At 38.8% G+C, this 27,621-nt stretch overlaps 1 protein-coding gene across 1 annotated transcript in view; it reads right to left on the reverse strand.

Annotated features, from left to right (window-relative positions):
* The window catches only part of ARHGEF33 (Rho guanine nucleotide exchange factor 33), a 66,419-nt gene extending 42,780 nt beyond the window's left edge, over positions 1-23,639 (reverse strand). The window contains exons 1-3 of the mRNA XM_049652716.1: positions 23,516-23,639; positions 6,097-6,146; positions 1,153-1,296 (exon numbers count right to left, since the gene is read on the reverse strand). Of these exons, the coding sequence (XP_049508673.1) occupies positions 1,153-1,296; positions 6,097-6,146; positions 23,516-23,639 (318 nt within the window). The remainder of the gene's footprint in view (positions 1-1,152; positions 1,297-6,096; positions 6,147-23,515) is intronic.
* Positions 23,640-27,621: the final 3,982 nt, after the last annotated feature.

Below are 27,621 nucleotides of genomic sequence, written 5' to 3' on the forward strand. Positions count from 1 at the left end.
CAGAACTTTTCACAAAATTAACAAAACTCCTTCAAATGTGTATTTCTAAACATTTTCAGAATCTGGTTATCCAAATTATTCCAACTTGCAAAAACACCTCCCACTATAAAGTGATTTGGTCTCCTACACCACATTTTAAAAATATAGGGTTTGTGTTTCACTGTGCCTCGCAAAGGTTTCTTTCAAGGGCTGGGAATAGGGAGGAAGTAGAGGAACCAAAGAGATCATTCTGAGGAAAAAAACAGGATCTGCCACATGTTCAGGGCTGGAAGCCGGAGAAACAACATGAGCAATCTGTATTTCACTCCAATCATTTTTCATTTTAATTAATCTTCGTGATGGATTTTAGTACACATCCTAATCTAGTCATCAGAATGGACTGAATCACCAGCTCAACTACTTTTGATCTGGTAATTCTCATTATGTAAATTCATCTTCTGTGAACAAAATTTAAAAAAATCAACAGTATATAATATCAAAGCAAAATTTATGCAAGTTTTAAAGTTGAAGGAAGGAAACCTGACATTCATTCAGGTGCTCTGAAATTCTCTCAGGTTTCCTCTTTGAAAAGAAAGGGAACCACTATCCGACAGAAATAGGTTTCATTATCACTGCTCCCTTAGGTGGATGTGTAGAGTTTTCCCCAGCAGCAAAATGCAGCAGTAGGATCCTCGGGGGAAAGGACTTTTCCTCACCTGTAGAACCCCAGCTCTCAAAAAAAAAAAAAAAAAAAAAAAAAAAAAAAAAAAATTAAGTTTTCCCTAACAGCCAGGTTGTATGGGGACTTTGGGAATTTTGAAACCATTTTAGCTATGAGCCCATTTCCTTCCCATATATTACGTTGAGCCCCTTGGGTACCTACCACTGAAGTAACACTACTGCTTTATAAACGGCTTCACAACCACTGATCAGACAGGGAGGAGATGCCAAAAGTGAGCACAATCACACACCTGAGACACATGTCACTTTTAAGATGTGTGGGGCTCAATGTCTTTAGCTGCTATGGACTGGTTTTCTAGTACCAACTGGCCATTCCTTTGTGAATGAAAAATACTCCCAGGACATGGACTTAACATCTTTTTTCTGCTGTCTCTTCAACTCTCTTGTTTGACAGCCCGCAGCCCACCCCAAGGATTAGAAATGGGTGTCTACCTTGTTCTCCAGCGAGTTGAACACGTTCCTCATCTCGTTGATTTTTTCATGAAGCTGCTCTAGAGAGGTTATGATCCCTCCATCCTGCCGCTGGAGACGGGCTCCCACTGGAGGCAGGTTCAGGGAAGACTTGTACTTCGAAGCCTAGGGTACCACAGAGGGCTTCTTAGGCTCAAAGAAATAGGGGAGAGGAGTCCGAATTCTTCCTATTTCCTGTTCTTAATTTCTGTTTCTCAATTTTCTTTACTTTCTTGGCTTCTTAACTCTTCTCAAGGTGAATTTTAATCAATGTCTTCCAATTTTTTTTCCACCAAAGATCCCTCAGACTAAATTCTCATACATTATGCAAATTGTTCCAACTTGTTTTTTACACAGACTTGTTCTTCATTCTGTCCCATTATCAAGGTCAAAGACTACTATGGGGCAAATTCGGGGGACTGGGCCTGTGCCTTGAGAACCCTGCTGAGTCATAAATGTCAAGATTTGCAAAAACTCCAGAAGGCAGGCTGAATTCCTTCGACACCTGACTAAAGGCTCTGTGAGAAGCAGCACATGCTGGCAAGGATGCCAACATAATTTCTTTGGTTTCCCCCTAAACCAGGGTTTATAGAGAGGAAATGTGGTCTTTCTGCCAGCTTTCATATTCTTAATTTTAGGCCTCTTTATCAATCCCCATAAATGTAATAATTTAAAACACAAAGTGGGCAGCAAGTTGCCCGAATGGTCAAGAGCAAATTTCCCAAATCTACTCCTCTACACTCCCTATAGAAGTTGATCCTTAATGTCATTCTTACTTCCATTCTTCCATTCTTAATGGAAGCTGATGTGAAGTGTGGCATGCTGGATATTTATCTTATCCATCCCCGAATGCACCACAGGCCTAGTAGAACTAATTTCTCTGGTGTTAGAAGATACTCCCCAATGGCAAAAAGAGACTGAGGCTCGAATAGGACTTACAAATCCTGGAAACTTACAATGACAATTTTAATGATGAAACCTATTGCTGTAGGACTGGTTCCCATGGTTTTTCAGTTAGGGGTCCTTTTGGCACATAATTCATTTGCTTAAATTCTTTTCATTACAGACAAAAAGAAAAAAGAAAAAAAATCTCTTCGAATCTCCTTACTTTAATATAACCACGAATGTTTGACACATTTGGCACATTTCCTTCTGCTTTGTTCTATGAATGTAAGTGCAGACATTTATATGGTTGAAATCACCCTACAGATATATTTTTATTCTGCCCCTCCTTTTTTTGCCCAACACTCTTATAAGCCTTTTCCTATAGCCTTCAAAATGTTTTCTGTCTATTTTTAATGGCCACTCAGTATTCCATCCTGTAGTTGTGCCAGAGTTTACCCATTCAGTCTTCTTGGAAATCTATAACTTTTAATAACTTTTCAATATTATAGATAATGCTGGCATATAATGCTTTTTATTTAAAGCTTTGTATGTATTTCAGATTATTGCCTTAGGATAAATTCCTAAATATGAAATTACTGTGAGTTTAAGGATGTTAGGCAGTATTTGACCTAAAGGGCTAAATTAGTGTATTTAGAAAAACATGTCTTGGATAAAATACATAAAACATAAGTAATATAAGTGGAGGAAGCTACAGGATTTACATCCCTACAAGTAAGCCAAAACCACAGTTGGAATTCACATCATTAGGCAAGAGCTGAGCTGGTCTAAATGGTGCAGTTACCACATCTGTTGCCTTGACTGGCAGATTCCACCAGCACTGCTCATGTTAATGGACTGTTATTTTAAAGAATCCTTGTGCAAACGGAAGTAATCAGTCTGAAGCAACACAATCTGACTCTGGAAAAGAGATTGGGTAAACTTTGAGAGGCCTATGTACAGCGGACAAAGGATGAGATTGAATTGGGATGGATTGGATTCCAATCAAAAGGAATGTGAGCTAAGGACAGTCAGTGTATCCACACAGATTCACCTGTTCTGGTAATACTTCTGGAATGAACTGGGAGATAGTAGTGCTCGTTCTCCTGTTGGCTTCCATGACCTGATTGGGTCAATGTTCCTTACTCACCAAGGAGGTCAAGTCCATCCAAAGAACAGAGAGCCAATTAGAGGTATGAACATTTTAATACTTTCACTGTATTTTAACTAATAATTCTTACGAAAGCTTCCACCAATTTACACACACTCATCAGAACTAAATATTATTTCATTATTTGCTAATTAGATTGTTGTCAGCTTTGAAAACCTCAATCTTCTATTTATTAGCCATCTGTAATTTTACTTTGGTAAACTGTCTGTGTCCTTTGCCCTTAATCTACTGAGATCTCTGAAGTTTCCTTTTTTTACTGACTTGTATCAACTATTTTTATATCATTAAACCCTTACGATATTTTCTTGTAAGAAGTTTTCCCATTTGGTTATTTGCCTTTGAATTTGTTAAAAATATATTTATGTTGGAAAAATTTTTAATTGTGATGTGGGTGAAATCTCTAGCCCTTTACTTTGTGATTTCCTCCAGTGCTGTTTTACTTAAAAAGACATTTCACATCCAGATACAAGATAAATATTCACTAGTTCTAAACTTTTATGGTTTGACTTTTTTTATTTCTAGTCCTTTAATCCATTTTTTAGTTTATTTTGATTGGGGTATGAAGTAAGGATGTCTTCCTTTTCTTTTCTTTTTTTCCCAAAGAAGAACAAGACAATTTTCCCCAAAAGAACCAGACAATTTTCCAAACATCATTTGGCACCAGACTGAATAAGTGCATCAGATCTCTTGGCTCAAAGCAATATACACATCTTGAAGATATTCATTCATTCATTCAACTAATATTTATTGAACATGCATTATATTCCAGGCACTGTACTTTATGCTGAGAATACAACAGAGAGCAAAACATACTAAATCCCTGCCCTTGGAGCTTACATTCTAGAGAAGGAGACACACAATTAAAAAAAAAAAAAAAGAAAAGAAAAGAAAGAAAGAAACAAGTTAATATTTGCTATAATTTCAGGTAGGGATTGGGGTCTATCAAGAAAATAAAATAAAGACATAGAAAACGGCTGAAATGTCATATTTTGCTTCAAATGTCATATTTTGCTCTCCCTTTGTGCTGTAAATTGTATTCTATTATAGTTAACCTCTCCCTGCTTCCCTCCTTCCTCTTCCTCTTCTTCTTTACTTCTCTTTCATCTTCTTTTGGTTAACTGTTGCTTGGAGTAAACAGACTGGGATTTAGGAAGCGTTCTTTTAAAACAAGGATGGGGTTATAATCACAGCATCACAGAGGTCATGTAGACCAACTTCATTCCACTGCTTCATTTGTTCCACTGTGAACAGATGTACTTGGATTTGTGATACAATAAGAGAATGAGGCCACCCCCCGCTGCTGCTATATTTAGCCAACATTCAGGGAGTGACCTACATAAAACCTATAATAGATTTTAAATCATACCTCAGTTTAAAGACATACTCACACTCATTCAAATGCGTACACAGGTCAGATGTGAACAGAGTGGAGGTGGGCAGGGAAGGCATTTGAAGGTCATAGACGAGTGAGGCATCAAATTAGCACTGAGGAAAGACTGACCCCTGCTTCCAGGCCTTTGTTCAAGCTGGCCCCTCTGTTTGAAATACCCTTCCCCATACCCACTTACCAAATGATCAACTTGTCCTGAAATGCCTCATTGAAATCCTTCAGCCAATATTCATTCATCACTCCCCCATATCAATGCCTCTGTGTAATCCTTCCAGTGGCCTGCCTTGTGTGAGCTATTTATTGTATATGTTTTCCAGGTGGTGGACATTTAAAAATCAATTGTGAATGTTTGTTGCGTCTGTTTTATTTTTCATTAGGCCAAGCAGTTGACTTTGCACATAGTAACTGCTCAATAAACATGTATTAAATTGAAATGAGGCTGTTTCCTCTACCCCTTTCCATTGCTGGTCTTGGTCTAGGAGCAATATGATTACAAAAATGTTTTCATAATCCTGTGTTGGCTTGCTCTGACTCGCACACAGCAATGATATCTTGCATGATATTTCTGGGAACTATTGTTATTTTCACTTTACTTATCACTTAAACTCAACAAATCTAAATAACATTTCCCCCCAAAACTCTCCACTCTTCTGGATTCCTGTATCTCTTTTCAGGAGACCACTCTTTATCCTTACCAAAGCTTAAAGTCTTATGGCCAACTTGAAATTACCCTTTTTGCCAGCCTCCACCAAGCCCTGTCAATTGTCTCTTCCTTCTCATGCTTTCCAGATAACAGTGCCTTAACTCTAGAGAGGAGCATGGATTTTCCTAGCCCAAGCTGCTTTTATATTACATATTATATCAGAATAAACCTCCATGATTTTTAAGGACAGAATTTTACTTTAAATTTACATTTAGAGATAGAAGCCAAATAAACACTGTTTAGAGAGCCAAAGCAGACCAATGCGACCCTTGTTGCAAACATATTATAAAATGTTTTGAAGAATTTTTATCTTTCTTGTAAATTATTTCCATTGTTTAAAAGGAGCTTAAATTTTTTTCTGTCACCATATTTGAACATTTGCAATGTTAACCCCCTTTCAGTTCTTAATGCTCTCTGCTAAAATAGCAAACTAAGAAAAAACAGACCTTGCTTTCTCCTTCTCTCTTACGGAAATGTTATTGCACAGTTTAATGGCCATAGTGATGGTGGCAACAGGCAAGACAAGCAGAGTTGATGGGGGAAGGGGGGGCGGGTAGGCACTGTAATTTACAACCTGGATAAGTTGTCCTTCAAAAATCAGTTTGCTTAAAAGTGCAATGTGAATGGTGCTCTCTGCCCCGCCTACCTCAGTCTTGTTAAGTAAACAAACACCAATGACAAATGTGGAAGCAATTGTTGAGTGCTGGAAAACTTTATACATAAATGACAGTCATCACTATTACATATAGGAGTGTTCAAAACAATCTAAGTTGTCTTTACCTGGTAAATCTGTGTGGAAGGATTATTCATCGGTATATGTTCATTCTCTCCTGTGGGAAGAAAGAGCTTTGTTCAATGGACATGACTCATTCTGTGCCTATCCCCTTCACACACACACGTAGGGAATAAGGGGACTTCTAGGATCTTAAATCTGTGGCTGCATGACAAGAAACCAATGATACAAGAACAAAACATAAGCTGGTGTAGGTGGTTTCTAGATTCACATCCTAATGACCAAACCGTATCTATCTGATATAACTCTTTCTTGTAGTAAAACAACAACACAAAACAAAAATGTCCTACCACAGTGGGCAAGTTTTGCAACCAAACTGAATGATGAACGCTCATTAATCAGCCAGAAGGGAATGCCCATGAAGGTTTCCCTCCTGTCCTTGGGGCTGGTGGAAGTTTACTTGAGAGGGTATTCTACAATTAGGAAGGCTGCTCCAGCACCTGTCTAGTTGTCACTGTGTTGTTCTCAGGAGGCCTGTGTACAATGTCCTTGCCAAACTTCTGAGCTCTCCCCTGCTGTCACTGCCCAGATCACCTAAGGCAATCTTACTGTCTTCCTGGGCAAGAGGGTTGGTAGAAGGGAATTGTCAAAGGAAAGATTCTGGGAAGGATACAGGCAGAAAGAAAATAGTATTGGCAACACTAAAGACTGAGAAACACAGGGCAAATACAAAGGAAATAGCAGGTTGTAAAAACCACTTACAAACTAGGGAGAAAAAAGGTCGGCTTACAGTGTACCTTGCAGAACCACACTGGTTGGCCATGAAGAAGGACAATCCAAGTAAAACATGCAGCTCACTGCTCATCCATTTAGCTATATCTCCATTGTGTCACTCTGCAGTTTATAGATTAAAGCCATGGTTGTGGCGCCTGGGTGGCTCAGTCGGTTAAGCATCCGACTTCGGCTCAGGTCATGATCTCGCGGTCCGTGAGTTCGAGCCCCGCGTCAGGCTCTGTGCTGACAGCTCAGAGCCTGGAGCCTGTTTCAGATTCTGTGTCTCCCTCTCTCTCTGACCCTCCCCCGTTCATGCTGTCTCTCCCTGTCTCAAAAATAAATAAATGTTAAAAAAAATTTTTTTTAAGCCATCGTTGCGAGTATTTGGTTGTGTGGATGTATATATTGTTCCCTTAAGATATGGTGGTACAGAAAACCCTTCCTTAGAGGAGCCAACCTCTAAATAAATATAAATAATAAATAATACATAACCTCAGCCCAGAGCTTACACAGACAGAAGGCTGTTCCTATAAAATCTAGATGGTTTAAGATCACCACAACTCCCCACACAAGTCTGAGTAAAGATTACTTAGCTCATTTTATACTATGTCCCAACAGCCTGGTACCATGGCAAGAACCAGAACATGGGAACCAAGTCCAGGCTCCCAGATCAAACTTTGACACTTTGTGATTGTAGCCTGACATCTCTATGACTGTTTCCTTATCTGTAAATTGGAGAGGATGACAGAAACTACTTCTGTATGGTTGATTCTATATGGTAAAGATGAGAAGAGAGAGCACTTATGTTTCTACGCTAACCGAGAAGGTGTTGGATGTTTATTAGTTGAGTCTGTATCTTGGCCTTATTCAGCAGGTTGCTCTGAAGCAAGTCCCAAAGTTATTGCTAAGAAAAATAAGAACAACTCACACCAAATTATAGATACAGCATTTCCCGCCTTTCCAGCACCAAGTCTGTGCTCTTTGTGGTCATGATATAATAAGGAAATGAGAATAGCCAAGGCAACTTATTCTCAGGTTTTGATACAATGGCAAAAGAAGACTGAAACCTACATTTCTTAAATTCTGAGATCTATAGCAAGACATTGGAAAAAATCTAACCTTGCTTTGTTTTGGTCTTTTCCATGGTGCCTGTTGCTTCTTTCCTCCACCTTACTCTTCAGCATTCCATCTTCATTGTCCCTGGATCAGGCCACCCCTTCTTCTCTGGACCTGCCCATTGAAATCAACAGGAAGGGTTAGCAGGCAGAACTGGTGAAGTAACTGGACTTACTTTATGTGCTAACTTAAAATGATTGGAATGAACACAGCTATTAGAGGCAACTTGAGGTTTATGTAATTTCAGAAGAGTGAAGATACTAAGTTAATAGCTAGTTTAAAAGGTAAAGTTAACTGGGGTGCCTGGGTGGCTCAGTCGGTTGAGCATCTGACTTCAGCTCAGGTCATGATCTCACAGTTCATGAGTTTAAGCCCACATCAGGCTCACTGCTGTCAACACAGAGCCCGCTTCAGATCCTCTGTTCTCCTCTCTCTCCCCTCCCCCACTTGCACTCTCTCAAAAATAAATAAACATAAAAAAAAAGTTAGGGGCACCTAGGTGGCTCAGTCAGATAAGCATCCAACCCCTGATTTATGCTCAGGTCATGATCTCACAGTTTGTGGGTTCAAGACCCATGTCAGGCTCTGTGCTGACATCGTGGAGCCTGCTTGGGATTCTGTCTCCCTCTCTCTGCCCCTCCCCTGCTCACTCTATCTCTCTCAAATAAAAATTTAAAAAATTAAATAAAGTTTAAAAAATTAAAAAAAAATTTAATGTATAGTTTTTTAATATATTCTTTTTTGGATCATATCAATTACTTTAGACCCATTGATTTTATTAACAGGTTATATAGTTCAGGGAAATCATCTTAAGAAAAAAACAACTTGATGGGGTGCCTGGGTGGTTCAGTCAGTTAAGCATCTGACTTCGGCTCAGGTCATGATCTCACAGTTCATGGGTTCTAGCCCCACATCAGGCTCTGTGCTGACAGCTCAGAGCCTGGAGCCTGCTTAATATCCTGTGTCTCCTCTCTCTGCCCCTCCCCTGCTCGTGCTCTGCCTCTCTTTCTCTCTCTCTCTCTCTCTCTCTCTCTCTCTCTCTCAAAAATAAACATTAAAAAAATTAAAAAAAAAAAACAAAAAACTTGAGCAAGTATGAAGGCCAATACATCACACAGTAAGCTCCTGGATGACCTTGTTCCCACTTTCAGCATCTGGCAGACTACACACTGGAGGTGCTTACTGAATGTGGCCTGGTTGTAGCGACCATTGGACACATAGCTGAGGGTTCAAAATGCGATTAAATGTCAGTGTTGTGGATGTTGGACCTCTTTTTGGCCAGCTAGAACTTTAATCCTTTCCAATGATTGATCAATATATAATAATTTATAAATGAGGGATATCAAGAAAATCAAGGCTACATACTTTTGGGATCTTACACCCTTTTCACACGAGCGTGAACATTATGTCAGGGTAGAGCATCTTCTCTAGTTATCTGAATGTCTTTTACAGCTGATGTGAGTGTTACTGAGATGAAAACTTTCTTCTCCTTAGCAGCTGTTCCTTTGTTTGACAACTAATGCATTCTATGATGTATGTAAATTAAATCATGAAATGTTAGAGCCAAAGGCCCTGAGAAAATTATTTCATCCAGCTTCATCATTTATAGGTGAAGCAACTGAGGTCTGGAGAGTGGAAGAGAAATGACCTGCCCAAAGCCACACAGCTTTGAAAATGACTTTTAGAAGTGATTTCTGTTACTGTTTAGAGGGAAAAAAAGCTTGAAATACGTAAAGCCATGTTTTTATGGCTAACTACTTCCTAGGGATTTAGTTATCTAATTTACAAGTCATTGAAAACAAACCAAAAATACCATTCATATATCATAGATATAGTGTAAATTTACACATTTTCAGAGTTAGGACATCATCAAGCTCACATATGTACACATGGTCATGGATTTCAAGACATAACCAAAAGAGTGTGGTTAATATAGGGTAAATAAGAATTTTTATTTTATTTATTTAATTACAAAAGTAACAAAACTACATTAGAGAAAATTTGGAAAACATAGAAAAGACAACTCTAATGCCTTCACTTAAGTAACCATGATGATCATTTAATTGTATTGCCTGCCCATCTTTCTTTCTCTTGAATGTTTTACATGATTGTTCATGGACCTACTTGTATCTGCTATTTCACCGGCATTATAGCATGAGCATTTTACTTTCTTTTTAAAAACTGGATCATTGTTGGGGGACCTGGGTGGCTCAGTCGGTTAAGCATCCGACTCGATTTCAGCTCAGGTCATGATCTCCCTGTTCATGAGTTCAAGCCCCGCGTCGGCTCAGCACTGACAGCACAGAGCCTGCCTGGGACTCTCTTTCTCCTTCTCTGTCTCTGCTCCTCCCCTCCTCTCTCTGTCTCTCAAAATAAATTAATTAAAAAAAATGTTTTTTAACTGGATCATTGTTACTCATGGTTTTTTTTTGTTGTTGTGGCCACTTTATTTTTTTTTTTTAATTTTTTTTTCAACGTTTATTTATTTTTGGGACAGAGAGAGACAGAGCATGAACAGGGGAGGGGCAGAGAGAGAGGGAGACACAGAATCGGAAACAGGCTCCAGGCTCTGAGCCATCAGCCCAGAGCCTGACGCAGGGCTCGAACTCACGGACCGTGAGATCGTGACCTGGCTGAAGTCGGACGCTTAACCGACTGTGCCGCCCAGGCGCCCTTGTTGTGGCCACTTTAGCAGAGAGTGGCAGCATTCCTCCCCAGTCCCAGTTGGTGTTAACAATCTGCCGGTGTTCTTCCACTCTTCTCTCCATTTTCATATCACCATGTGCAAACATATATACAGAACATACATGTCATGGTAGTATCCCACTACACCTCCCTGCATCTTATTTCTTTCATGGCAGTCTCTCCAAGTTAATGGGTGTAGAGCTAATAAATTATTTTTCATGGCTGCACAATACATGAGGTGTGAATGACCTATGTTAATCATTTCTGTATTGATGTACATTCCCTCTATTTCCATTATTTTGCCACTGCAAACAATGCCACAACAAACAGCTTGGTACATAGAGCCTTACATATTCATGCTTTTAATTATGTGGGATTTTAATAGATATGACTAGGCTGCTTTACAAAAAGGCTGTAATTGTTCCCATATCCCCCAGGAAAACTGTGTGAGTACCTTTTCTCCTGCATCCCATCCCGGCCAATAGTAGAAGTTAACACTTTTTAGTTCTTGCCAGTCAGATGAGTGTGACAAGGGATATTTCATTGTTACTTTTGCTGACTGCTAGAGTTACCAAGCACCTCTATGTGTCTTTCCTGTACATTTAGATTTGCTGTTTGGGGATTACCTATTCCTCTGCTTTGCATATTTTCCCATTGAGTCATCTGTCTTTTCCTTATCAATTAGTAAGAGTTTTTATATGCTAGAGATTAGATTTTTATTTGTCATGTGAATTTTAATTATTTTTCCCAACTGTCTTTTTTGTCTTTTGACTTTGCAGTCACTTTTGCTATTAAAACATTTTTGAATTTATGAAGTCAAATAGAACTTTTTCCTAATTTACTTCTTGATTTCTTGAGCTGCTTTAAAAGTTCTCTGTATCTTACGACTCCTGGATGGCTTAGTCAGTTAAGCATCTGACTCTTGATTTCAGCTCAGATTTGAGCCATGTTTCAGGCTCTGCACTAACAGTGCAGAGCCTCCTTGGGATTCTGTCTCCCTCTCTCTGCCCCTCCCCTGCTTGCTCTCTATCTCTCTTTCAAAATAAATAAACATTTTTAAAAATTTTTTTTAAAAAGCTCTATGCAGCCCCAAGATTTTATATATGTTTCCCTAAATTTTCTTCTCAGGCTTTCATTATTTTTAAGTGTTTCATTCATTTGGAACTTGTTATTATAATATATGGTGCAAGGGAGTGTTAATTTCTTTATTTTCCAGATGGATGGTCACTTGTACTGGCACCAGCCATTACATAAGCCATCCTTTTCTTTCATGGAATTGAATATTACTTTTGTCACGCAGAGATCTTTTATACGTCCTCTATCCTATTCTGATCTATTTCTGTTCCCAAACCACAAACTATGGCTGTTCTGTGTTTTAAACATATTTGGTAAGGCAAGTCAACTATTATTTTTTTTTATAATTTGCTTTACCTGACATTTATTTTTCCATGTGAATAAATGAACTCCAAAGTCATTTTACCCATTACAAAAAAATTTAAATTCTCATTGGAAATGCATTAGATTTATATATTAATTTGGGAGAACTGATATTTTCTTACATCAGATCTTGTCATCCTTGAACATGAATATTCTTTCCATTTGACTGGATCTTGTTTTAGGTCTTTCCATCAGATTTTATTGTTTTCTTCTTAAAGATCCTGTACTGTTCCTGTGAAATTCATTCTTAAGTATTTTTTATTGCTATTTTAAATGGTATTTTTTCACTTCTACTTCTAGCTGGTTTTTGTATTCTCTATCTCTTTGCATACTTATTTTACATTTAGCCACCTTAGTAAATTCCTTTATTAATTATGGAAGATTTTTAAATGAGTATTTGTTCAGCTTTCTAGATTTTTTTTAAGTTTGTTTGTTTGTTTGTTTTTTTAGTAATCTCTACGCCCAATGTGGGACTTAAACCCACGACTCCAAGATCAAGAGTCAAATGCTCTTCCAACTGAAGCAGCCAGGTGCTCCCTTTCTAGGTGATTTTTATCCTTATTTTCAAATATTTATACTGGTTATTTCATTGTCCTATCTTATTGTATTTGTTAGAGCTTCCAGAATAATGTTTACTAATAATGGTGATAGTGGACATCATTATCCATATTCTGATTTTAATGTAAATGTCTTTAAAGTCATTTAGAATGATGCTTCTTATTTGGTAAATCATCTCTATCAGACTTAAGTAATTTCCTTTTAGTTCTATTTTACTAAAACTTCTTATTAGGAATGGATACTATATTTTATTAGTCCTCTCAATAGCTATTGATAGAATTGCTTTTTTCTCCTTTATTATTTTAATGCATTACGCTGATTCCCTGATGTTGAATCATCCTTGCATTCCTATAATATTTGCTTGGCTGTAGGTACACCTCTTTTGGTACACTGAACTCTATTTGTTAATATTTAGGCATTTTGTATCTATATTCATAAATGATTTTGATCTGTGGGAGGTTTATTGTTTTTTGTCTTTTATTCTTTTTTGACATTCAGGTTACGCTAGCTTCTTAAAATGAATTAGAGAGTTTTCAATCTTTTCCTATAATTTAGAAATTTTTCACTTAAGTTAGAATTATCTGGTGTTTAAAAGATAATAGAGTATAGCTATGAAATCACTTGGACCTGGTGCCTTTTTTAAAAAGGTAGACAGATTTTGCTCAAAGGTAATTGATCTATTCAGTTTTTCTGCTTAATTTTGTAATTTATGTTTTCCTAGGAAACCATGTATTTCCTTACGTTTGTCAACCAATCTGTTGATAGAAAATAAGCATCTTTCCATGTGCTATATAAAGAATGGTGGAGAGAGAAATAACATTTATTGAACACCTGCTATGTGCCAATCACTATGCTTCATATTTATTTATATTGTCACATTTAATTGAATCCTCATATTGGTCCCGTTGAACACGTATTATTATCCTCATTTTATAGATGAGAACATTGAGACTTGGAAAAAGGAGGTAATATTATAGCCAGGATCATAGTTAAAAAATGGCAGAGGGAGCCAGGATTGCGACTTAGGTCTCTGTGATTTCAGAACTGGTATTTTATTACTTGCAGCTTTCTCCAAATAGTTACACAACCATTATATTTAGTTACTGAAAGATAGTTGTTTAAGGAAATGTGTTATTGTTTTCTTTCGTTCCCCAAAATTATTGAACATTAGGAGAGTTTTTTGGTTTTCACTATAACAAATGAATATTAAAAGGAATATAGTTTTTTTCTTTCCATATTTAAGACATTGTTTTTCCTTAGGCAAGGTTTCCAGAAGAGAATTACTAGTTCCAACACTATGGTCATATTAATGACTAACATATATCGAAAGGCACATCTTAAAAGGGAGGATAACAACAAGATTACATGGAAAAGTAGTATGACTTTTTCTAGGAAAAGACTTACTACATTCTGAGATTCCCTTTGAGATCTTACTTATAGTCTTTTCCTCATTTTCTGTGGGAATCCCTCACTCTCTGAGCCCGTTCTCTGCTCTCTCCTTCATTGCCCTGGAATCACTTCCTACCTTTGAATAACCATCAAATGCTGCCACATTCCTCTCACCAAGTTCATATGGCTTCTACTCCTCCCCAGTTTTCCTCTTGTCTTTCCATCTCTACAGTGCTAGCCTTTAAAAACACCTGTGTGGGCCTTGGCAGACCCTTGAAAAATGTTTTTAGGAAAAGCCTGTTAGTTACTAAACCTTGCCTGATCATTATATAGAGCAATGGTTTTCAGTCTGTACTCTTCAAAGCCCTCGGGCTTTTTCAAACCTGCCTTGGGAACAGAAACAAAGCCACCAAGCTCGTGGAGTCCTGGGCCCCTCTCTCCATCCCCTTCAACTAGAGTCTCTTTGTTCTTGCCTGAAAACAAACTGCAGCTTGTGGGGAAGCATTTCCTTTTAAAATTGGTTTCTGCTAGGGGCACCTGGGTGGCTCAGTCGGCTAAGCGTCCGACTTCGGCTCAGGTCATGCATGATCTCACGGTTTGTGGTTCGAGCTCCACGTCGGGCTCTGTGCTAACAGCTCAGAGCCTAGAGCCTGCTTCGGATTCTGTGTCTTCCTCTCTCTCTCTCTCTCTCTGCCCCACCCCCACTCATGCTCTGCCTTTCAAGAATGAATGAACATAAAAAAATTAAAAATAAAATAAAATTGGTTTCTGCTGCTTAAAAACAAAGGCTCTAAAATTATTGCAATAGAGAAATAGGAATTAATCTAAAAAGTTATAGCCAGATTTTATGAAATTAATAAAGTTTATAACATTAGTAAAGTTACTACAAGCCTAAAGAATACTGAGAAAAATCTCCTGACCCTCCCCCAGACTGACCTAGAATGTATACCACACACACACATACACGCATAAGACCACAAAAACTTAGGACTGTCTATTACTTTCCAATTACTGCTGTGACAGAAAAAGAAAGTTTGGCACTTTGGGGAATTGAAATTAATTGAAAGCAGACTTGAGCTAATTTCCATTTCAGTGTCCTTTATTGAATGGGTCTTTAGTGCACATTTCTAATTTAGTAGAATGAGAACTTTTTATGTTGGGGGGAGGGTGATGAGGAAATATTTTCCCCTGAAACTAATTCATCAGGACAAATTCTGCAAATGTTTTCAGAGAAGAAAATCTCTAAAATCTTTGTGATGTAGAAGAATGCTTGAAAAAAATTATGGAAGTCGTTGTTTGGTTTTTTTCTATAGCTTAGAAGTGACATAGGTTTTATGAAATGGCATATTTCATGACCTTGTTTGTACATATGTCACAGTTTTCAGGTTCTCCTACATTGTATCACTTGATCATTGCAACAGTGCTTTGCAGGGCACTGTTACCACCCAGGACCAAAGGAAACTGAAGCTCTGAACAATTAAGTATTTACTCAAACTTACACAAGAAGTAGCTCCAAGTAAGACCACTATTCTATTAGCCTAGATCTTTAAATAAGCCACTTCATGACACAGGATTCCAAAACACTATAATAGAAGGAACCACTTTTACTGTCATTAAAGATGTATTCTTGGGGTGCCTGGGTGGCTCAGTCAGTTAAGTATCTGACTCTTGATTTTGCTTCAGGTAATGATCTCAAGGTTTATGGGATCGAGCCCCTCATCAGGCTCTGCGTCGACAGTGTGGAGCCTGCTTGGGGTTCTCTCTCTCCCTCTCTCTCTCTCTCTCTCTCTCTGCCCCTCCCCTGCTCATGCTCTCTCTCTCTCAAAATTAAATAAACTTTAAAACAAATGTCTTACTTCCTATATGGGCTCTGAGAGCTGTTTGAACAAACAGGTTAAATGGATTGGTAAAAGGAGAAGTTCCGGCAAGTCTGATGAGACAGAGGGAGATTGAGAGAAAAAGAAAGAATACAAAATAGGACAAAGAAGAGGGCTATAACCACCAATTCAGAGGCTATGAAATATTATTTTAAAAATTCTGTTTTTGGGGCGCCTGGGTGGCTCAGTCAGTTGAGCGTCTGACTCTTGATTCCAACTCAGGTCATGATCCCAGGATTGTGGGATCAAGCCCCACATTAGGCTCCACTCTGAGTATGGAGCCTGCTTAGCATTCTCTCTGTCTCTCTCTGTCTCTCTCCCTCTGTCCCACTTCCCTGCTTGTGTGCTCTCTCTATAAAATAAAATAAAATAATTTAAAAACTGTAATGTCAACCACAACACCTATTTAGAAAAGATAATTGAAAGAGGGGTGTCAAATGTCTATGCTTCAAATAAGAAATAATCTAGGATAATATCACAAGAACTTTCTGTAATAACAGTGACTGTATTATTTAATCTGTATCACAGAATAGGATATATGTAAATCACGAAATCCATCCCATGAGATTCTGATACCAAAGCTACTCTAGGATAGCCTAAATAAATAAAATACAAATATTCTAAATAAAATGTCTGAAAGCAAAATTACAATACCATGAGTTCGTTCTAGAGTGTAAAAATGGCTGGATGCTTACAAATCTATTAATACAGTTCATTAATCAACATAATTCAAGAAAGGAAAGAGAGCACAGGGTGACCCTTAGAAGCAAAATGGTAAGGAGATAAAGCAAATTTCACAATACCTGGGCACAGATGCAAGTGTTTATAATGAGGATACCTCAATGATAATGTAATTTTTATACCTGCTTCCAAAAATATATACAATCATCAAATCATTCTTGAATACATAGCAACTTATGGTGGCAAAGGCAATAAATTAAAGAATTAAAATATAGGACCACCAGACATCCCTCAAAATAAGCAGTCTTATTCACAGAACAGATGAGCACAAGGGAAGGGAAGCAAAAGTAATATAAAAACAGGGAGGGGGGACCAAACATAAGAGACTCTTAAATATGGAGAACAAACAGAGGGTTACTGGAGGGATTGTGGAAGGGGTAGGGGATAAATGGGTAAGGGGTACTAAGGAATCTACTCCTGAAATCACTGTTGCACTATATGCTAGCTAATTTGGATATAAATTTTTAAAAATAAAATAAAATTTAAAAAAATTAGCTGAACAAGAAAAAAAATAAGCAGTCTTATTTTGAAAATGGTCTTTGGTCCTCAAGTCAGCCTCTTAATTAACTTTTTCCCAAATATAGGTGTTGCTAGAAAAAGATCAGCCCCTGCCACTGACCAGGTCATAAGGCCATCATCACATCCTTGGTTAACTGCGTGAGCGCTACTCCTCACCAGACTGTGAGCAACCTGGGAGCAGAGTGGTGGTCTTATTCATCTTTGTATCCCCAGCTCCTTGTGCCATTTTGGGCACATCATCAACAAATATTCATGGAAATGAACTGAATTCTCATCCAGTACCACAAGAGAAGCGTGCTTTTTCCCACACGTGCTTCACATAAGCAAAAAAGAATTACTGTTACATAGAACAAGGGTTTAGCCTGGAGGCAATTTTTGTTAGGGGGGAAAACCCATCAAGCAAAGTTTTAGTGGCAGGATGTATCCCCTGTGCCCACCATTGGAACCAGGATAGAGCAGGATCTCCTGACGAATGGTCCCACACCAAAAGGAATTATAACTGAAGCTCACCATTGCCAGCAACCTCAGAGCACCCAAAGCCAGTGAGAAGAGGGCAAAGAGTGGGCGATTCCATAGATCAAGAGCACACAGAGGTTCTTTACATCAGAATATGGAATAACAGAGATCCTTCCACTTCCGCTCCATGGGGCATTAAGTTGTTTGTTTACCCTAATATCAGTCAGAATAGTTATTTGGTTGAGCTGCCATGTGTCAACATGTCAATCAGAAAACAAAGAACACCAGCATGCTAACACGCACACACAACAACCCAGTGGTTAGAGATAACTATTTTAAAATTAAAATTAAAATTTAACTTATCATGTCATTTAAGACATCAAAACGTACCAAGAGTTTCCGATCCTGTTACTTCCAGGGGCTCTTCTGACTCATGTTATTGACTGGCATACATAAATGTGCCAGAACCCAATTTCGTGAACCTGAATGCTTTATAGATAGTATGGGTCTGGTTAGGAAAATGCGCCCTCTCTCTTTTCTTATCCCAGTTTGACTCACTTTAATTTCAACCTTTCAAACAGGCTCTCTCCCTGGATTCATCTGAGTTGAAGTTCAGAGCCTCTCTGAGACACTCTGCAAGAGATGGAGAGAACAGTGTGGCCCCAGTGCAAGGCAAATGCGTACTTGAAAGGAAGATGAAGTGACTGTCGCTGTATTCTCACCAGGTTGGTCCTGCCTGGGAAAATGGGAAGGGCAAGAGAGGCTCCTGGGAGAGCTGTGAAGGAAAGAGCCTGAGCCTCAGAGAGAGCTCCCTCCAGCCCTAGGGATGACCCTAATTAGCAGAGGGGTCTATCAACGTGGCCAACCTCAGCTAGTCCTCGGGAAGTATTCCTCCTGCTGAGGCAGAGACAGCAGTGGGCCTCACAAGAGCTGGATCACGTGACTGAGTTAGTAGTACCTTGTGAAATAGATCATCAGTCACCAAAGCCTTTTTAGGTAAGAGGGGAAACCAGGTTACTGCTGCCTCTCCTGGGAGTTTTTTCATAGTTCAGATAAAGTGACACATCCAATTTGGATCTGCCTTTGGCACTTTCAGAACTGCTAGAAAGGAGAATAGAGCAAATCCAATCTTGAGAATGACTGTAATTTCTCATTACCTCCCAGGGAGCTCCAGAAGTTGGAAATCATAGACAAACCCTGCAAATCTGTAAATTCAGTTAGAAGAATAGCCCCCAGCTCGTGCACCATTGACAGGAGTCAGTGATGTTCTTGAGCCACTAAAAAACAACAACATTCTCCCTGCACAACTGGTCTATATGCATTTCTACCTGAGGATCTCAGTCCCTGCCTTTCCCCTGCCTTAAAACCCTCTGCACTCTGCCAACCCAAATCCCACTCAACCTTCAAAGGGCAATTATACCCTTCATAAGCCTGCCTTGACGTCACCTATTCTCCTCAACTGTCACCTATCCTCACAAAGGCAAGGATCATCTTATAACCTGTTATGACTAGAGTCCAACAACATATTAACCTCGATATAAGACACATTCAATATTTTTGTTCATCAATGAAAAAATGTAAATTCATCATTAGTTTGATTGTTTCTTTAATCATTTCAGCCTGTTTCATACATGGCCTTCCTAGAGCTAAAGCATACTGAACCCAATCACTGAGTACTTTCTTACCATTTCTTACCAATATCTGGAAAGTTTGGCACAAAGTGGAGAGGTCTAGAAATACTCCATAAAGAGACCAGAACACATTGGGACTGGTTTCGCTAAGAAGCTACATATACTGATTACTAAATCTCTTGTTGCACTGTTTCGATTTCCTTTGGGGAACAACTTGGGACAAGAGTAAGTAAATGAAACATAGAAGTTCTCCATCCTCCTGTCTCCAAACAACTACATACTTATCCCATCCCGGAGAGTTAGATAGCAATCCTATCCTTCAGAACCTTGAAAAATATACTGTATATAGAAACACAGTGAACAATCTCACTTGAAATCTATTCCAGGGCTGCCTAAACATACTATAAGGAAATCATTCCCTGCACAGATTATGCCCATTTCATCCTGTCCTGATGTCATTTGAAAATGATTCCCTTACCTGAAGGCAAATCAGTCTAACAGAGGAGCACACACATGCTGAGCCACATCATTTTCCACCTCCAATGCTGGGGACTTAGTGCCTTTCATAGACCATCCATTTTGCTTTTCAGTCATGCAATCTGAACATTTTCACCAAGGCTTCCCATCATGGATCAATGTAAAAATGTTCCCCCCAGATCTTGACCTGCTGATTGGCAGGGTCAAGAAATGGGAAGAACACTGGACTGAGATCCGACCCTGACTGCTCACTCGGCAGGGCCAAGAGGAAGCCATGAGAGTCTGTACTTCCATTTTCTCAGATCTAGTACAAGGAGGCTCTCAAAGTCTTTGGAGCTCTAAAATGCTGAGATTAAAATCCAGCAGGGTAAAAAACAAAAAATAAAAATTAAAAAAATAATAATAATAAATAAAATCTAGCAGGGTATCTCCAAATATTACTTAGCAACATGGTGACATAGCAACCAGTGGCCTCCCTTCCCCAGCCCCTCAGTCCCCACAGCCTCCCATAATTGTTCTTTTGTTCAGTCTGAAACACCAAAAAACCAAAATGAAAACAGAACAAAAAACCCACTATAACCCCAACTAGAATTATGTTAAGTAGTTTATAATTTCCCAATCCTTAATTCTTTCAGTATGCAGTTTGGGCTGTTGTTTAGTACTCAGGTTGTTTTGTTTGTTTGGTTTGGTTTTGGGTTTTTTGTTTATTTATTTATTTATTTTTTAGTAATCTCTGCACCCATTGTGGGGCTAAAATCCATGACCCCAAGTTCAAGAGTAGCATGCTCTTCCAACTGAGTCCGCCAGGTGCCCCTAGTACTCAGGTCTTTATTTTGAGGGAAAGAAACAAAACTGGCTTTTCTTCTGATCTTTTTTTTTTCCCTGCTAAATGAATATCCCTGGTTGTTATATTTCTTTCCAATGAATATTTGCACTTGGCTGTTCCATGGTCACCTCAAACTCAAGCTGTTTTTATCACACTGGTCATCTTAACCTATCCAGCCTCCTCCTTCAGATTCCTCTAGCTCTGTCATTAGCACTACCATTGACCCAGGCTCAAGACCTCCGAATGAACTTCCTCTCCCCGTCCAGTCTAAAGGAAGTAAAATCCTTCTGAGTCTTTCTTTGTCAGATTTCTTACATTTCCTCCTTTGCTTTTCATGTTACCTCTTTGTTTCAACCCTGACTCCTCTGTGCCTAAACCTCTGTAGGAGCTTCCTAATCAGTTTATTTAACACTCTAGGCCACTACTAGATTATTTTCCTTTGGTCATTTCTTATTCCTTCTCAAAAACTTGAGTTATAAAATGTAATACATAAATTATTTTTTCAGGGTCCTCCACAATGTCCCTGACCTTCCTCTCCAACCTTGTTTCCAACCTGTACAGGATATTCCAGCCTTCTGAGTTAATTCATCACCTACATTCCTGCCTTGTCTCTCCCATTCCTTCTGCCTTGTCTGCCCTCCTCACCCTACCCCAACTGTCAAATCCTTCCTCATTCCCTGGGGTCTAACTCAGGTCCAAAACCTCTGGAACTTCCTCCTTCAATCCAATAGTAAATTAACCCTCCTTTCTTGGAATCCTCTGAACTCAAATGGAACCAAAACCATGACTTTCTACTGTTATTTATCTTACATAAATAATCTCATTGTCTCAATAGATTATAAACTTCTTGAGAAAAGAGATTATTTCTTCACCTCTTGGGATCCTTGGTGCCCATTCTATGTTCTTACATAGAGTAGAATCTCAGTAAAAGCTTGTTCAATAAGAGACAAAACTGCCAAACACTGTCAATGATAACTATTTAGCATGTAATCTAATGTGTTAATTAGGTGTAATCAACTATTAGTAATTAATTGGCTAAGTGCTCTCTTACCTAAAAATCTGATAATCAGTAGTCACGGATGTAGAGACTAAGGGAGGAAGAACTTGGCCACAGGAAATCCAGGCTGGGATAGTGGAATAGAGGGATTTAAAGCTCTATCTCAGCCCTAGAGGGCATTTTCAGAGTTACAGGGTCAAAAGTAGATGATCTGTAGTGGCTTAGCCCTTGTCAGATATATATTTAATTCAAATAAGATTAGAATTATATTATATATATTATTATATATAATATATTTATATGTTATATATTTATATGTTATATATTTATATTCTATATTTATATATTATCTCTATATATAGAATATATAATTATATATTCTATATTATATATAATCTTATATATTATTATTATATATATAACATACACACACACACACACACACACACACACTAGACTAGAATGTTTTGGATTTAGAGGTAAAGTGAATCCTTTTCATCCTTAACCCACTTTGGAATGCACCTTAGCAACGTCACTACCTGGGGTTTGCCCACTTCTTTTCTTTAAACATCCACAGGACCTGCCTTCAGCCTGCAGTGTCTGCTATTCATCTGCTTGGGGACCCACACTTCCAGCCTCCTCCAAAGCAAATCACCTTATAGGCAGTAAAGGAGCCAGCAGGTGCAAGATGAATCTGGGGCGGGGCGGGGGGGAGGCCCACCCTTTGAAAGCAGTATTTCCAATCTAGTCCTTGATTCTTTACCTCCTTCCCACACAGTCTTTTTTTTTTTTTTTTTTTTTTAATTTTTTTTTTCAACGTTTTTTAATTTATTTTGGGGACAGAGAGAGACAGAGCATGAACGGGGGAGGGGCAGAGAGAGAGGGAGACACAGAATCGGAAACAGGCTCCAGGCTCCGAGCCATCAGCCCAGAGCCCGACGCGGGGCTCGAACTCACGGACCGCGAGATCGTGACCTGGCTGAAGTCGGACGCTTAACCGACTGCGCCACCCAGGCGCCCCCCCCACACAGTCTTTAGGTGGGGTCCTTCCTCTAGGCTGTGGTTTGTGGAGCTGAAGAGAAAAATACTGAAGATCTGGGTGCAAAATTCACATGCAAAACAAATCCCTCCTTGGTAAATTCCTGTAAATTCAATTATCAAAGCTTTTTGACTTTATTGTTAATAGCCGTAATTCCCATGGGGGAAAAATGAGATAAATAAGTAGATGCAGTACATTTGAAAAATCATTCAAATGCTGAAATAGAACGTTTAGACTCACAGAAGCAAGAGAAGCTCATTGGTGAAAATCTTAGGACATGAAAGATGTGAGAAGGGAAAGCTAGATTGAAACCCAAACTCTTACACACCTCCACCAGGGCCTATTTCGTTCCTATCTCTTGGCAACTTCAAGGTCTTCTCAAACTTACAATATCCCATAATCATATAGCAAGGATAAAAAGGCTCCAAGGCTTTTGGTCACCTTATTAGAAAGGCCTTCCCTGACCACATGTTAAGAGCAGGACCCAGCCTCCACTGCCCATCTCTCTTCCATTGCCTCGTTTTTCTTGATGCATTTCCCAGCAAATGACAGCGCTATTTATCGTTCGTTGACCATCTTGACCCACCACCTCCAGTTCATTAGGGCATGGGCAGTTTTATTCACTCTGCATTCTCTGAAGTCTGACACAGGATCCAGCATAGAATAGGTTCAAGTAAATAGGTGTTAAATAAATGAATGAACCAATATCATAGTTTGGAGAGACCAAGCCAAACCAAACCAGAATTACTTGCAGCACAAACTAAAGATGAAGCATATAGTGGTAAAGAAAATCAGAACTGAAGGATTACGTTGACATCAGCCAGCCAAACCCTGTTGCTTCAGGAATGAAGAAAATGAGGTCAAGCAGTTAAGTGACTTGACTAAATCCTAAGTTCTTGTTTGGACAGAAATAATAAAATGAGTCATTCAGAGGCCCTGGTTACCACCACAGGAGCCAGAATCTGGAGCTTGCCTCTGCAGGCAGCCTCCGTCCAGCTGTGGCATGGGGGAGCCCCCAGCAACCAGCAGGGCCTGAACACCAGTTACAGCCGGATGAAGGACCGACATGCACCAGTCTATCAGAGGCAGTAACAGAGCTCTGGAAATGGGAGAGGGAGAAAACTATGTTTGTCAGGACTTCTCTCAAGGAAAAGTATCCTGTGCGATTGAAAGGAATGCTTGATCAACATTATGAGGGTGTGTGGGTACGGGTACGCGGGCGTGTTTGGGGATGGGGGTGATGGCCTACGTGCAGTCTTTTTTTTTTTTAACCTTTTTTATTTTTTTAATCTTTATTTATTTTTGAGAGAGCGAGAGAGAGCTTGAGCGGGGGAGGGGCAGAGAGAGGGAGACACAGAATTTGAAGCAGGCTCCAGGCTCTGAGCTGTCAGCACAGAGCCCGACCGGAGTCGAAGGAGAGGGGGGCTCAAACCCACAAACCATGAGATCATGACCTGAGCTGAAGTCCCACGCCTTAACCAACTGAACCACCCAGGCGTCCCATAATTCTTTTTTTTTTTTAAGTAGTTTCCACAACCAACCTGGGGCTTGAACTCACGACCCTGAATTTAAGAGTCATATGTTCTACTGACTGAGTGAGTCAAGCGCCCCCTAGATGCAGTCTTAAGTAGCAACAAATGGTCACCAAAAAGCCTTCTAAGAAAGGTGAGTCCGGTTTCCTAGTAAAATGTTTTGCTGAGAGCTGTAGAGTGAGGCTGCAGCTGAGCTGCTATTGATTCTGGATGGGAGGCCAAGTGTTGCCCTTCAGGGGCCTCATTTTTCGCTCTTCCTCCATGAAGGAATCAGCTTGTCCTTTATTCAAATGTTGAAAATTGATAGTAAATCCGTTTGAATGAGTATCAGATTTTTAGCCTGCCTCAGGTGTCTTGATCCTTAATTTTATATCTTAGGAGCCCCTTCTCACTAACTCTAGCTCATTGGCTCTGCAAATCACAATATCGTCATCTCCTTTCCAGCACTCTGGTCTGGAACCTTGGAGAGGCTGCATGGGTGGGGCTCCCCATGTGTCCCCGTGCCAACCAGACACTAGCTGATATAATGTTGCTACTTGTAGCAGCTATCAACTGAACCAGTTGAACTTACTTGATTTGTTTCTCTATTTCATAGTATTTAAAATAAAACATTATAGTAGTTAGTATATGTGGTATAGATGTGTAGATGGTCACAGTTCATGCATTTCATCAAACACTTGGCTCTGTACCTTTGTTTATCCCATTCTTTATGCTTCAAGTATCTTTCCTTGCCTAAAGAAGTATTTCTCATCCTTCAAGGCTCAATTCAAGCACCTTTCTCTATGAAGCCTGCCCTGATCTTCCAAGTCATCTTTAGTCAACCCCTCTTCTACTACATTCTCACACTATACTGTTAGTATCTCTCCCTGCTAGGCATTGTAGGCTACAGTCTCTCTGTCTGATTCCCGTGGGATACTGTCAGCCCCACTAGGGCAGGGACCATTTCTTATTCATATCCATTGTACCCAGTGGGTACAGTGAATTCTTACCAAACTAGAGAGCTGGACTTTAAGTCTCAGGATAAATATAGATCATCTCCTTATTTGGCAATTTTACTTAACAATAAGCAACTTAAAAATATACATTCTTAAATGCTGAGATATTTTATAGAGGGGCATGCAAAAATTAGCTTGGCTTTTAAAGGTGAATACATTTATATTATTTGTTCACATTCCTCTGACGTGAAGTTTGAGAATGTTTTGTGATGAATGCTCAACACAAGTTTGAGTTGAATTTAATTCAATTCCAGAGGATGTTGATGGTTAATGATTCTTTTTCCCTAAAGCAAACAACAATAGGGAGAGATTGGTAAAAGGGTACAAACTCTCAGCTATAAGATGAATAAAGTCTGAGGGTCTAATGTATAACATAGTGACTATAATTAATAATATTGTATAGTTGAAATTTTCCTTTTTTTTTTTAAAGTTTATTTATTTAAGTAATCTCTATAACCAACATGGGACTTGAACCCACAACCCTGAGATCAAGAGTCAGGTGCTCTTCCTACTAAGTCAGCCAGGTGCCCCTATAATTGAAATTTTCTGAGAGTAGAACTTAATGTTCTCACCAAAAAAAAAAAACAAAAAAACAAACAAAAAAAAAAACAAAAAACAAAACAAAAAAAATGGTAAATATGTGAGGTGATGGATGTGTTAATTAACTCAATGGGGGAAATCCTTTCATTGTATATACATATAACAAATCAGCTGGTTAAATACATTACAATTTTATTTGTCAGTTATTCCTCACTAAAGCTGAGGGAAAAAGAAAACAGTACAGAACTTTATTTATTCATAGTAATAGCAAGGAGATACATTTTTGTTTTAAATTAATAAGCTAGAAAAGGCAAGCTGGAAAAGTCAATGCTATTTTACCTAAAATTATAAATTCTGTTTTAACATAAATTCACTGTCTAAACATATGGACCAGGAAATCTTTTGGAGCAACTACCCTTTGGCAAAGACCAAATGCTTCTTTGTATTAAAAAATATATATATACATATGATCCATCATACACACAAAAGTGCTTATTCAATATATATGTAAATTTAGTCTTCAAAGCTCCTACAGCATCTAATAAGTAAAATTTTAATTAATAATAAATATTTATCAAGTAAATATCCTTGAGACATTATAGTCTTTCCTCAATTATGAAGCCACTGCCAAGCAGTAGGAGGCGAGACTACAGATGGATTTTTAGCTGGGTATATTAGGTTAGGTAGAGTCAAAAAGAAATAAACTAGCTATGGAATTATTTGTAAGCCTTGCTCTAGTTGTATTACTTTGAAACCTAAATTACAAAAATAATTATAAAAGAAATACATATACTCAGTGTAGAAATACTGAAACCAACTGATTTTATCCTCTCTTTGCTACTCTTTGCAGGTGGAAGAGTTGCTAGGAAAGTGAACAGTCCACCAGGAGTTACTAGAGTCCATGCAGAAGGCAGGGGGTGTGCAGACCAGGAGTGAGTGATATACCCTGAGTGACTGACACTAGTCTGGTTCTACATGGGACTCCCTGCATTGAGGGCGCAAACTGCTGCCCAAATTTTGAGTTTTATCTTACACACGCCATCTCCAAGCTTCGTTCTCCCAATCTCCTTTACAAAACCAAAGACTTTGCAATGAATTCCATCTGATTTTTAGCAACATATCTTTTTAATAGCATATGGTTTCATCATTGATCCTCCAACAAGTCTGAATCAAGTGGTCTTATCTCTTTTTTCTACCTTATTCTATCATCTAACTTATTATTCTATCATCTAACTTATTATTCCCATGTTCATTTGTTCAATCATACATTAATTATAGGCTTCTTACCTACCTATGAAAATCTTAATCAGAATCCTTCAGTGACTCCTAAAGTTCAGACGTCCTCATGCAGTAGACCTCTACCTTCATCTGGCCTCTATGTCAGTCACTGTCAGGGCTCCTATCACAGAGACAGTCTTGTGGTTCCCTGTCTTCTAGCCTCTCTAGCCTCTGGGCTTTATAAAGTTGTTCCTCGGTGGACATCCTTCCCTTACTCTGGGTTAGCTCCTTGTGTCTGTCAAAGTCAGTGCAAGTACCACTCTTCCCTGTCTTTCTTGACATGACTTGCTAAAGGTAAGCCCTTGCTTTTGTTGTGCTGCCTTAGGGTTTTGTCCACAGAAATACTATGTTCACATTGTATTTATGTGAAAGTATTCACTTAAAAATCTTACTTCTACAAAAGGCAAGGGTCCATATACTCTCAGGGTGTCCATGAATCCCCTGAATTATAGGCAGAATTTTATGGGGGTTCATTTTCTTCTGGGAGAAGATTCAGAGCTCACATCAGACTCTCAACAAAGTCCATATTTACCCTCTCACAACCAAACTAAGAACACTGCACTAGACTAAGAGTCCCTAGGAATCAGAAAGTCAGTTCTATACTTCTTTGAATCTCTACAATTAGATGGCTAATGTTAGATGAATGAACATTTCTGTTATTTTTTTTAATGTTTATTTATTTATTTGGGGGGGGGGGGACCAGGG

The sequence above is a fragment of the Panthera uncia genome (genome assembly GCF_023721935.1).
Source record: "Panthera uncia isolate 11264 chromosome A3 unlocalized genomic scaffold, Puncia_PCG_1.0 HiC_scaffold_12, whole genome shotgun sequence".
Classification (NCBI taxonomy): Eukaryota; Metazoa; Chordata; class Mammalia; order Carnivora; family Felidae; genus Panthera; species Panthera uncia.